The sequence below is a fragment of the Hipposideros armiger genome, unplaced genomic scaffold (genome assembly GCF_001890085.2).
Source record: "Hipposideros armiger isolate ML-2016 unplaced genomic scaffold, ASM189008v1 scaffold_513, whole genome shotgun sequence".
Taxonomy (NCBI): Eukaryota; Metazoa; Chordata; class Mammalia; order Chiroptera; family Hipposideridae; genus Hipposideros; species Hipposideros armiger.
This window is the reverse complement of record NW_017731863.1, coordinates 338147-350210: the sequence shown is the minus strand read 5'-3', so window position 1 is coordinate 350210 and position 12064 is coordinate 338147. Positions and strand designations below refer to the sequence as shown.

The 12064-nt window shown below is 39.2% G+C and overlaps 1 protein-coding gene across 2 annotated transcripts; it reads right to left on the bottom strand.

Moving 5' to 3' along the window:
- Positions 1-665: 665 nt before the first annotated feature.
- Positions 666-11840, bottom strand: PTHLH (parathyroid hormone like hormone). 2 transcript variants are annotated; one of them, XM_019668016.1, is made up of 4 exons: positions 11540-11840; positions 10867-10989; positions 4814-5236; positions 666-1144 (listed from the first exon to the last, which is right to left on the bottom strand). In XM_019668016.1, the coding sequence occupies exons 2-4, from the start codon at positions 10965-10967 to the stop codon at positions 1135-1137; spliced, it is 534 nt and encodes a 177-aa protein (XP_019523561.1). In that variant the 5' UTR covers positions 10968-10989; positions 11540-11840; the 3' UTR covers positions 666-1134. The 2 variants fall into 2 exon arrangements, with proteins under 2 accessions (XP_019523561.1, XP_019523560.1); XM_019668015.1 differs by having other exon boundaries at positions 11172-11839.
- Between the last annotated feature and the right edge of the window lie 224 nt (positions 11841-12064).

The following is a 12064-nucleotide window of genomic DNA, read 5'->3' as shown; positions in this document are numbered from 1 at the left end:
TTTTCATCTGAACATAGAAGCGGGAAAAGGAGGATGATACTCAAAGTCAGATGATACACCATTGCATATGGTGTTACACCCCTGCTGTTTGCAACCATATTCTCTGGAACTGTGATATCCCAGGAAAGCAGCCTTCCCCTGGGAAGGCTTTTTGAGTTGTCGCCTATCTCCCAAACCTGAGTCTCTCTCCTTTCTCTCGTAGAAAATGTTAACAGGTAGAATTCTCAGGTAGCTCTTTTATGCTTATTATTGTTGCAGATAAGCGCAAGCTCTCTCAAATTCACCTTTACATTGGTTAACATGACCCTTGTCCTTAAAGTTCCTGATCTGTTTTTCTCCCTTTTCCCCAGCTCTGGCTGACTCTATGGATTAAGTTTCATTAATCTGTTCTCCTGAGGTCTCTGTTTTTTTCTGCCCTCTGCTGTCTTCACTTCAAATTGGATGCACTTCATCAAATGACATCTAGGAGTTCAGCCATTCTACTGAATTGAACTTAAATATTGGATGAAATACATTTTCAGTGATTTTTAACTAAAAGCTAATGTGAAAATGTTGGAATATGTACCAATATAAACACATTAAATTTAAGACCACATCAAATGCAGCTTAAAAGTTACATTGTATTTCTTCTACTAGAAATCTTAAAGGATGTGATTCACTCTGAGTCATGATGTAATTTAGATTATATTTTATTAGACATTCTTTACAAATTTAAAATACTGCTATTTTTACATGCACAGAGGAAAATCAGGTTGGATAATTATATTTAGGCATTCATTAAAATCAACCACAAAATAGACACTTTATTGTGTCATTTATCAACATACTTGATATGTATATCTAAAGTGCATTATGTTACAAAAAATATAGAAATCCAGCAGCACCAAGATACATTTACAAAATAAATACATCAGTTGACAAAATAAATTATGGTAAATGTGATAATAATAATTGGATTAGCCTTGGAAAAAAATATTCACAATGATCAACGTGCAGTTTCATAGAGCAATGGGGGAGACAGTTTTATTCCAATGCATTTACAGTATTTACAGACAATAAATATTTCTAATACTTTCCATATGTTCACTATTACAGAATCCTGCAATATGTCCTCTGAAGTTCTTTGCAAAAATTTCAATGCTTCCTAGAAAGAGAAGGGAGGGAAAGAAGAGAAAATAGGTTAATTATCCTTACACATGAAGAGACATAAAATAAAGAGTATAAATTAAGAAACTTTTGGGTCATAATGGAAAGAGATTCAGGGGACTTCTTGTAAATATCTCTTATAAGAGGTGCCTGTGGGATCCACCTGACTCTTTAGAAACTCTGGTCCAGAGTCTTTAATTTGATCAAATGGTCGGTGTAGTGCAGAAAGAAAAAGGCTTGCATCTCTAAGCATGCTCTGCCAGAAAAAGGAGACCCTGTGAGATTTTCCAAAGCTGCCAATTGGCAAGTTTGGGAAGAGAAGGGACACACTGGAGAATTTGGAAATAAGGTTAGGTTGTGCAATCCATCGTCAAATACACCTTGCTTAGAAGTCTATTCCCCAGTGATGTCTGATGTGGGCGATTCACAGCTTGCTTATTTTTCTAGGTTGTCATTTGGCCAATCTCTGATAAAATAATGGGCTGTTGTGAGGGTAGTCTAAAGTGTGTGGCTTGGGGAAAACGGTGGAAAGATGCATAATTAAACAGAGTATGTTTGGTTGGTGATTTGGTGTCACCTGTCATTTCCTTAGCTGTCCTTATACATTAATGAAGGAAACTATTATTGGATTTTCATTTTGGAGCCAACATTAAGATAGAATTATTTGTTTCTCTGCTGGTTTTTGGATCTTAGAAATTGGGAAAACCTATTTTAAATTAGAGAAAAAGGGTCAGTTGATTTAAAAGTACAAAATAAGACAAGCAAGAAGGGAATTAACAGTATTTCGAACAATTATTTTCTCAGCAGGAAAGAAAGAAAAAAGGAAAAGCTCATTTAATTATATTTCATGCTGCCCAGCCAGTTTGCTTGTTATTCTTCCTTCTGACTTCCTTTAACAAAGGCATGTATTGGAATAGCTAAGGAAAACATATAATATGACCTCAACGTATGTGTGTATGTTTGCTATATGTGTGTGTGATGTTTCAGAGTCCTAGTTCTTTTGAATACTAAAAAGCTTTAATATTGTTTCTAAATCAATATTTACCAAGGCAAAACATACGGTCTCAATGAAATGAGTCCTAGTGTATCTGGACATCTCATTTGCAACATCAAAAATTCCAAAGTGTAATTTCCAAAATTTAAAACTATATATCCCCCACTGAATGGTTCATGTAAGAGAAGCCAGACAGTTTTAGCTCAGTCGTTGCTGTTAAGAACTACGATATAGGTTACAACAAAGTTCATGTTTGCCATATCATCAGACCTCTCAGATCATCATCTAATAATGCAAAGAGACTAAAGAGAGAACAGCAATAAAAGTTTTGTTGCTCATAAAACTTTAAAATAGTTATTCTGAAAAGATTCTATTTGTATTACAGAATCTGCATGGCCCCATCATACACTCCTGCATTTCCCCACTCTTCCTTGAGCCTCTGTTGGGTTGTATTGGGAGGGAGCCAACATCTGGCTGCCAAACACACAGCGCTTTCCATGAACGTTCCTCACAACCAGGGAACAGAAAGGAGAAGCAGAAACATTCTCTTTCTTTCAGTCCCAGATCTGGATTTGATTAGGCCACTGCCTAATTTTCACTAGATCTACTTTAACTTAGGGATAGCTTTGGGATAAGAATTGATGAGTGCTGATTTTCATTAATTCTTCAGATACTTAACAGCACTTCACATTTTAAATGAATAAAATCCATAGAAAGTATGTATACTTCTATTTTTATTATATATCATGTANATTTTAAATGAATAAAATCCATAGAAAGTATGTATACTTCTATTTTTATTATATATCATGTATACTTCTGTGTGTGTGTGTGTGTGTGTGTGTGTATGAGAGAGAGAGAGAGAGAGAGAGAGAGAGAGAGAGAGAGAGGATTAATACTCCAGCATTAGAGTCCTTGCATTAGTGACAAATAAGTACAGTTAAAATCATATCTTAAAATACACTGAATATCTGCATTGAGACAAAATTCATAAGGTTTGTTACCCCTTATAGATCCATTAAATACTTGCAGAATAGGTCATTCATAGATTTCTCTAGTGTCACTGCCCATTGAGTGCTAAAGCTATACTACTTATTCAATATAATTGTCATTTTATAAGCTATTTAATGATGGGTTTTGTCAACTCAAAGAAGGAAGTGATGGTAAATAGGTTCAAACTCCCCTTTGAAACATCACTCCATAATCCTATCTCTCATCAGAGGAAAGAACTGGAGAAGTAACAGGGGGCTCCTTAAGTAATGAGATCATTAGCTGCATATGACGCATTCTTGTGTTGTTTTCCTCTTTCTTTCAAACCCCACTGAAGTGCTGTACTGAAAAGTAAAAACACAAAAAAAGGTCCTATCAGTGGAAATGTATAGATCAAGGGGCAACACTAACATAGCACTGGCCTATGTGTCAGGAAATGGGGAAATAAATGCAGTTTGGAGGACTGCTTATACCAGTTCCCAGGACTGCTCAGGGGTTTTAACTGCAAAATACCTTGGTTTTCTAGCTTATAAAATGAGATTAATGCTTTCCCCTTTTTGCCTCACAGAAACACATACACCAATATAAACAGAATGAATATCAGAACTATATCTAAAAGCATCAAAACAACAAGTTGCAATTTGTTGAGCATTTACTGTATCACAGGCATTTAACCCATGTAATCTCATTTAATCTTCACTGTAACCCAAAGAGGTTGGTACACTTATTATCTTCACTTCAGAGAGGAGGAAAGTAAGTGTTAGAAACACCAAGTAACTTGTCAAGTGTTGTGAGCTTTAAAGTTCAGACCCAAATTTCGAACCTAAGCTATTTATTTGGCTCCAAAGTCGGTGAGTATCATTACTTACTACCTGTATCTGTGAGGTAAGGATAAACAGGCCACATAGATGTGAAGTTTTATTATTCCTACTGCAATACATTAGAAAAAAATATTTCAACTTGCCAGTGGACAAATAGCTACATGAAAATAACATTTCCTTCCCAAGCCAATACTTAAAAAAATTTCAGAAATCATGATTGTCTTTTTTTTTTTCTCATCAGCAGGTAGAAACCAGCATTACATTCAATTAAATAAAATTAAAGTGTGTGCTTAAAAAATTTAATTTATTGAAATAAAAATAAAATTTAATTAAATAAATTCAATTAATTTTAATTCAATAAAGTTAATTAAATAAAAAATGTGAACAGCTCAGAGTTGTTTATGGTAAGATATTGTTCTGTATTGTTTACAGACAATAGCAAAGCCTATGTGTTCTCCCCTGAAGTGACTAAAAAAGTAACAAATGAAAAAGAAGTTTGCCATGGTGTGAGAGTTGGGGAATAAACCTACTTCTCTAGCAAATGATGAAGGTGGTCACTAGTTTCTGAAACTTGAATAAGAAAGGAAACTGTTTAGTGGAGTCCTAAAGGATTGGTGTTGAGGAGTGCGATGGTGGAAAAAAGAGTAACAGCTTATTAAACCCCTGTGTGTGTGTTGAGGGGGTAGGATGACGCTGCTTTAAGTCAGACAGTATTCTAAGTCATCTTGGTTTTGTAATCTTTTAAATTGTGGAGCGATTGATAGAGGGCAGAAAAGTTTGTGCAAGTGAAGGCCTGAAAGGAAGCTACACACCCCTGGGGTGAGAGGACCAAGGAGAGGCTCTGGGCCAGCAGGCCAATTACCGGAAATTGAGCTCCAGCGATGTCGCGGAGATGTCAGACAGGTGGTCCCCTTCTAGCCCACTCCCAGCCACGCCAGAGTTTAACCAGGCTGATCGAGTCCGCCGTTTCTTCTTTTCCTGCTCCTTTCGTTTTCCGGGCTTGCCTTTCTTTTTCTTGCCAGGTGTCTTCAGCGGCTGCTCTTTGTATGGCTCTATCTTGTTGGTTTCCTGAGTTAGGTATCGGCCCTCGTCATCAGACCCAAATCGGACGGGGTGGTTCTTGGTGTTGGGAGCAGGCTTGGAGTTGGGGGAAACCTCCGAGGTAGTTCTGATTTCAGCTGTGTGGATTTCTGCAATCAGGTGGTGAAGGAAGAACCGTCGCCTTAAGTCTTGGATGGACTTCCCCTTGTCATGGAGGAGCTGATGCTCAGACACAGCTCTTTTGCTTTAGGGGAAAAATAGCAGGAGAGAAAGAAAACAGTGCAATTTTAGTTGTTAGTAGAGACCACAGATATATGAGGAGAGCCCTTTAGTTTTCTAATTGGTCTGATACAGGACACACGCAGGAAGAGGAGCAAGCTCTCTCAGCAGGGAAGGGGCCAGAGTGGGAATGGCAGTTAGGCTCTAGACCAGAGTCCCAGCTCTGCCGCTCGGCAGGCCTGTGACCTGTGTGAGAACACAAACATTCGTGAGCTCTGTGGGCCCCAGCTGTTTAAAAGAAAGGGGTCAGATTCAGTGATTTCTATGCTCCCTTCTCAGTTTAAATACGATTCAGTTATACCCAGAAATGGATAGAAACCACTAAACTGCTTTTCACGTTTTTCAGAGTTGTGTTGAGGAAATAAATCCAGAAATACTAGCCCGGGAAATGAAAAGGAGGCTGATTTTACCTGAGTATTTGCACACATGTAAGTGCGCGCGCACACACACACACACACACACACACACACATGCGCGCACACAGCTCCCCCATTAAGAAAATAATAATACTAAATTTCAAAGAACAGCAAGCTGTAAGAGTAAAAACAAACAAAGGCTGAAGGATAAAGTGAGCAGTGAAGCCTGTCTGGGAAACCACCTAACAGACTGAATTTTAACATATTAGACTGCAGGCTACCAAGAACTTATATTTGAAAGCCAACTGTCAGAGAGAGTATGCATAATTTTCTGTAAAGAACTGGGTGGTCTCTTTAAAATGGGTTTCTCTGTGTGTTTAAATTAAGTGAGATCATTCTATTTCTTTTGAGTCCTTTTTTTTTTTTAATTTAGCATTTCAGAGGGTATAAAGTGAATTAAGAAATTCACTTTTTTTACTTTTTCTTTGTCTTTTGTCTTTGGTTTTTCTATTTAAACAACACTCATATAATATAGTGAAAAAGAATAAAATAATTCAATATCAATCCTCTTAGATGACACTCTGACTCTTGCTTAAATTGTCCATCCATGTATTCTTTTATTAATCTGTACGCATATTATTAACCATATTTAAGGATTACATACATTAATCAGTCATGCCTGTTTCAACTCTGCCAATTTCGACTATTGAAATGATCCTCCAAAGTGGTTCATTTTCAAAACTATCTGAGGGTATTTCGCAGGGCTAAATCCCATGTATTCTTACTTCCCTGACACAGTGGTACCTGGGTCCCTTATTGCCTTCACTTCTTTAACTCCTCAGAGAGATATGATAGTAATAAATAGCATTATCCTAAGTTTATAGATGGGGAAAGTGAGGTTCAGAGAGATTAAATGTCTCACCCTTGCCCACACGATGAGATCAGGCAGAGCCACGGCCCCACAAATGAGTTCTTCTGATTCTAAAACCAAGATAGTTACCTCCCTCAACCCTTTTTCCTGCTGAAGCTGAAGTGTATGTTGAGAAAACAAGAGGCGAAGGGCACAGAGTGAAAAGCCTGTGGTGGAAACCACGGCAATGGGCAAATGGACAACCATCTATCAGTTTCCTTGAAGACCAAGATTATTGCCCCAAGAAGTCTATTTTCATCACCAAAATAAAGAACTAGGATATCAAGAGTTTGGATTATCATGGAGAGAATGAGAGACTGTCTACTTATACTGTGAGTCCCAAAAGGGTAAGACACAAAAGAACAGTCATTATTTCTCTGAACCCTATAGCTAGAGTGCCAGCTTCCTTTTAGTATTTTAGTGTGTGGACTGACTTGAAGCCATATAGCCTGTTCAAAAAAGACATGACTTAATGGAAAGGAATTTCCATTAAATGAGGCATGAAGGAGTCTCTCCTCCTTTTTGAAGGTGCCACATGTGACTAGATTAAAATTCACTTACTTTGTGGCAATAGTTAGTATTCTGGAAACTTTTAATAATCTAAAAATTTAAGGCTGTGGTACAATATGTTTATATCCTCTAATAACATTAAAAAAATAGAACTGATATAATTGCATATTTCATAAGTACTGCAGTCTAATAAGTATCATTTTAGCAAAATGTCATATTAAAAAGTTCTTAACCAGTGATCATTTATAGTATTTGGGGACTTTCTCAATTCCTGGCAGATATCCACTCCCATCTGTATTGCTCTCCAAATGTATAATACAGCTCATTCTAGCTTAACCTGAAGCCAAAACTTTTAATGGTTGGTCTGTGCTAATCAAGCTTCACTGCTCATGCCCCCTCTGACTGGCATATATGCCTATCATCTTGGCTGGCCTGTGAACTGTGAGTCACAGTGACTTCCTAACTCAAGCACTGCACTTTCCCAGGATGGTTCTCATGGGAAAAGGGGTGCTTATTCTTTCCTTTTCTTTTATAAAAAGCCCACACTATGGCACGACTTTGTCCAGGTTAAAATAGTACATCTCTTGTGTGGTAAAAATCTCCTTTCTGCTTTTTAGGGATAATTGTTAATGTATTAGAAAACACAGATTTTTCTTAAATGCTAAATCTGAAATGCTACTACATAATTTATTTAATAGCTCACAGGTTTCTGCATTACAACTATTGCAAAGAATGAATTTCTGATTGGGCAACTGCATTAGAGGATCAGGAATATAGAATCGTTACTGTCAACAAAGAATAAGGTTCATAGAGTGTTCTATTTATTTTCAAAATGAGACATGAACTGACACAAGGATAAAGGACTAGCATGTACAAACCAGATATACACCATTATAGAGTAATCAAGTCAAATTTAGGAGGCTTTCAATTTAGATAATTCTGAAATATTTAAGCTGTAAATATGGCCTGAATAATAGCCTGTTACTCTACATGCCTGTAAACATTACATAGCACAATGGCTCACATGGCGTTTATTATATATCTAAGCTCCAACGTGGAAAAACAAGTATGTTATGTTTATGGTGCCCTTTAATGATGGTTAAAAAAATTGCAAAAATGTAGGGGAAATGATTAACATAGATAACTCTAAATTCAGAGAATTATATGGCTCTTCTGTTTTAAAGAAAAATCACTTTCAAGGGAGTTTTCAGGGAAGAAGATTAAATTTCTAAGAGGCTATCAAGGAACACACATAATAAACAGAGTGATGGAAATTTCTCTTTCAGCACAGGAAGTAGCAACATGCCTGTGCTGATGCTAGGATCCTAAGAAGGGAGTCTGGGTTTGAGAAGAAAAGTTCTGTGGTACATGGAAGAGTCAGGGTTAGGGTGTTTGAGTTAAGATGACTCACCAGAAGTCCCTTCCAACCCAAATGACTCAGTCGAAAGTTATGCTTTTCATTAAGTGGACTAGACCCAGTCTGGCTCCCCAACAAATCAGCCAATGATGTTTTAGATTTCTAAATCTGTTGGGGTTTCCTCTCTAACTGAAACACAAAGGTTACTACCTGCCACAAGCCATGTTCATCTGGACTAGAACGCCCATACATATGCCTCACTTTCCAACTTCCAACTTACTCATGCTCTAGCCTCATTAATTAAAATCTTTTGAACTCACAGGTTTAAAGGATTCACAAACCTAGATTGCCTCTTTTGCATGGCTTGACAGTGTTATTGTTGTAGTAGTTTCCTCTCCTTTAAAAGTTAGCCCCTAGTTAGAAAAACATCTAAAGCAGTTTTCCTAATACTTGGTGTGACAAGAAATTGAGAAGTAACATGGTTTGATTATATATTAAAATTTCTTTCAAGAAACTGGGTTGATAATGGGAGGTTAATGTTTTGTTTTACTGTTACTTGGCAGCAATGCAAAAACAATGACTTACTTTTTTTAAACTCCATTTGGCGGTAATAATTTTATAAAAGTTTGGCGGTAATAATTTTATAAAACACCTTCATCTACTGATAATTTCAGCCTCCATGAAAAACCATAGCTGTAATGTGATGATCTATTAGCCATTAACTATAAGAATGTTTTGTGGTAGTTTTATAACCGTCTGCTGAGTGTGAGTGTTTAACTACAATATTATATTTCACCCACAAACAAAAACAAGAGTCTTTGGCTGCTAAATGATTTTTGATGTGTATTTTGCAAGGTGCAACAAAGAGTTAAAAATAGCCTTTAGGACAACCAGCACAATTTTTATGACATAACTGTGGATTTAATCATGGTCCATTTACTGTTTCAAAAGAGAAAACAGGTATTTCTTAAGCAACTTTAAAGGAAAAAATTGGCTGTGTTCCAAGGCAGTGTGTCTTGGCCAAATAAATACAGTATTTAAGCATGCTTTAAAAAATTCAGTCTTTATCTACATTTATATATGGATTTCAAATAATTGAATTTAATACAAATCACAAAATGAGCAAAACGTCTGAAGACAACTTTCAGAAATACATCAGCAAAACGCTGATTTGAAGAGTACAATGCAGCTTTATCTTCAGTACAATGTTCTACACAATTTGCCTAAGGAAATTGATAATAGATTTTCATTTTGGTGCCAAGGTTCAGACATGTCTAAAGTAATTTCATGTAAGTATTTTCTGCTCTAATAATAATAGACCAAGGGCACATATAACACTGTTGCCTTTTGTACACCCTTGGAAATTTACAAAGACGCATCATGAACTTGATTGTAAATATTAGATATTGCAATTTTTTTATTGTGAGTGTTCTCCTTAATTCCTTAAAGTTCTCCTTAATTCCTTCTCCAGAGGCAAACTCTTCTCAGTTCTCAAACTTTATGGTTTTCTCATCCTGAACACTGTGCCTGCAGCTTAAACATCACCCAAAGACAGTGTTACACACATTAATGAACTGCTAGGTCCAATGGATTATGAAGATAGTGTTATTCTATCACTCTTCATCTTTTCATAGCGATGTTTAGCTGGTGTGCTTGGATGTATGATTATTTTAAAGTCAAAATTACCCTTAAAAGAATCACCAAGTGAGAACGCCAAAATACAAGTTTTCAGTCTACAGTGCTGATATGTGGCTCCAGATTAAAGAACTGTTAGCAGTAATTCCAAGAAAAAAAAGTTTCCACGCCTAATATTCATTTTGGAATCAAGCACTCTAGCCGTCCTGAACTGTATCAATACCAAGGTTGGAATTGTGCCATTGCAAAGTTGTTACTACTTTCTTATATAATATGCCTTCATTATGTAATGTGGTCCCATTTTATATGCTTAAAATTATGTCACTAATAATAAAATTAGATGTAAGGTTTTTGCTTTTCACACACCAATTACCAACCACATTCAGTAACTATACCTGCGCTCACAGGCTATGTCCGCTGGATCTCTCAGATTCCTCAGAGTTATCTCTCTTGTAACCCTCAGGGTTTCAAAACCTTCCCAGGTCCTGAAAGTAACTTTTTTCTTTCACTAGAGGCAGAGAATCTTTTTCTAGGGGAGATTTTTGTAAAAGCAAAAAAACAAAACTAAACTAAAAACCGCTCCCTCTAATGGAAACTCACATAAAATGTGCCTCTTCTCTGCCTTTCCTGGAGGTTCACCCAGTTCTACTGCCAGTTTTGAGGACCCGGGCTCAGCCCCCGGCAGGTAGCCCGATCTCTCCGCTCTCTAACCCGAGCGTGGAGCATCAGTGACCGTTGTGAGCCCTCGGCAGCGCCCCATTCTGGCGGCCTCTCCCACTGGCCTCCCCAGCCCTCTCCCGGCGCCGTGGGGAGGACAAGGCACTTACAGCCGGCGGCCGAGCTCCTCCACCGAACGCCCGCAGGAGGGCACCGAGTAGCTCAGCAGGAATACCGCGACGCTCCACTGCTGAACCAGCCTCCGCAGCATCGTATCCTCTCGCTCTCAGGACCTGCGACAGAGTGGAAAGGGGCCCGAAGTGTCAGTCCGGAATCTCCATCTCCCCGAAGTACCCCGCTCCCCCTTTTAGCCTGCTCTCAAATAGCTTCTTCAACATCAAGGGCATCTCCCAAGTTGCAAAGAAGAAACACACACACACACACACAACTTTCTCTGAAGCTTCTCAGCACTTACTTATTTAGGAAACAGCTACTCCAATTGTGCTTTTGCCAAACCACACAGGCAAAAAGGGACCAAAAAGGAGAAAAAAAAACAACAATAATAACACAAAAAAACCCAGAGGCGCTTCCTCTGAAATAATAACCAAAACGAAATGGTTTTATATATGCATCAATGATGAGCAGCGTGTTTACACGTCTCCCATAGCAATGTCTAATTAATCTGGTCCGCAGTTCTCCTGGGTTCGTGGAGCAGGGCGAACCTCCTCCTTAAAAGAGAAGCAAGTTTCCTCCTCCGAAGTCAGCTTCTTTTCGAACCAGGCCGTCTTGTTCCAGATCCACTTGTAGGGAGCCCCACATATATATACATAGCTGTCTGTCTACCTCCTCTGGTGGGCTGGTTGCTTCCGGAAAGTTGATTCCACACACCCTGAGAACAAGTTTCAAGTGCGTGTGTCGTCGATCAGGAGGGCCAGGTGGCAGCGAGGGCGGGCTAATAGAGGCGCAGAGGGGCGGCGGCAGCCCCGCTTCACGGGCGGGGAGGCATGCTGGCCCGGCAGCGCAGGTTGGAGGAGAGTTGAAAGCCGAGCAGAGGAATGTTCACACGCTCCCAGGCAAACCTGCGGGAGAAGTGAGTGGCAAAGAGGTGGCGCCCTAGGAACGCGCGCGGGACCAGCGAGGGCGCGGGGGGCGGGGGTAGCCACGAGCTGCCAGAGCGGGACCCGCTGGCGGAAGCGAGCGGAGGGGAGCACGGAGCTGTGAATGCAGCGCAAGCGAAGGAGCTCCCCGCCTCCCGTCCTGCCACCCCCGACGCTGCCCCGAGCTCCGCCGAGCCCCACCCCGGGCCGCCAGCCCTGCCGCGCCATCCCGGAGTCGGGGGCGTGGGCGGATTCGCTGGTCCAGGCTGAG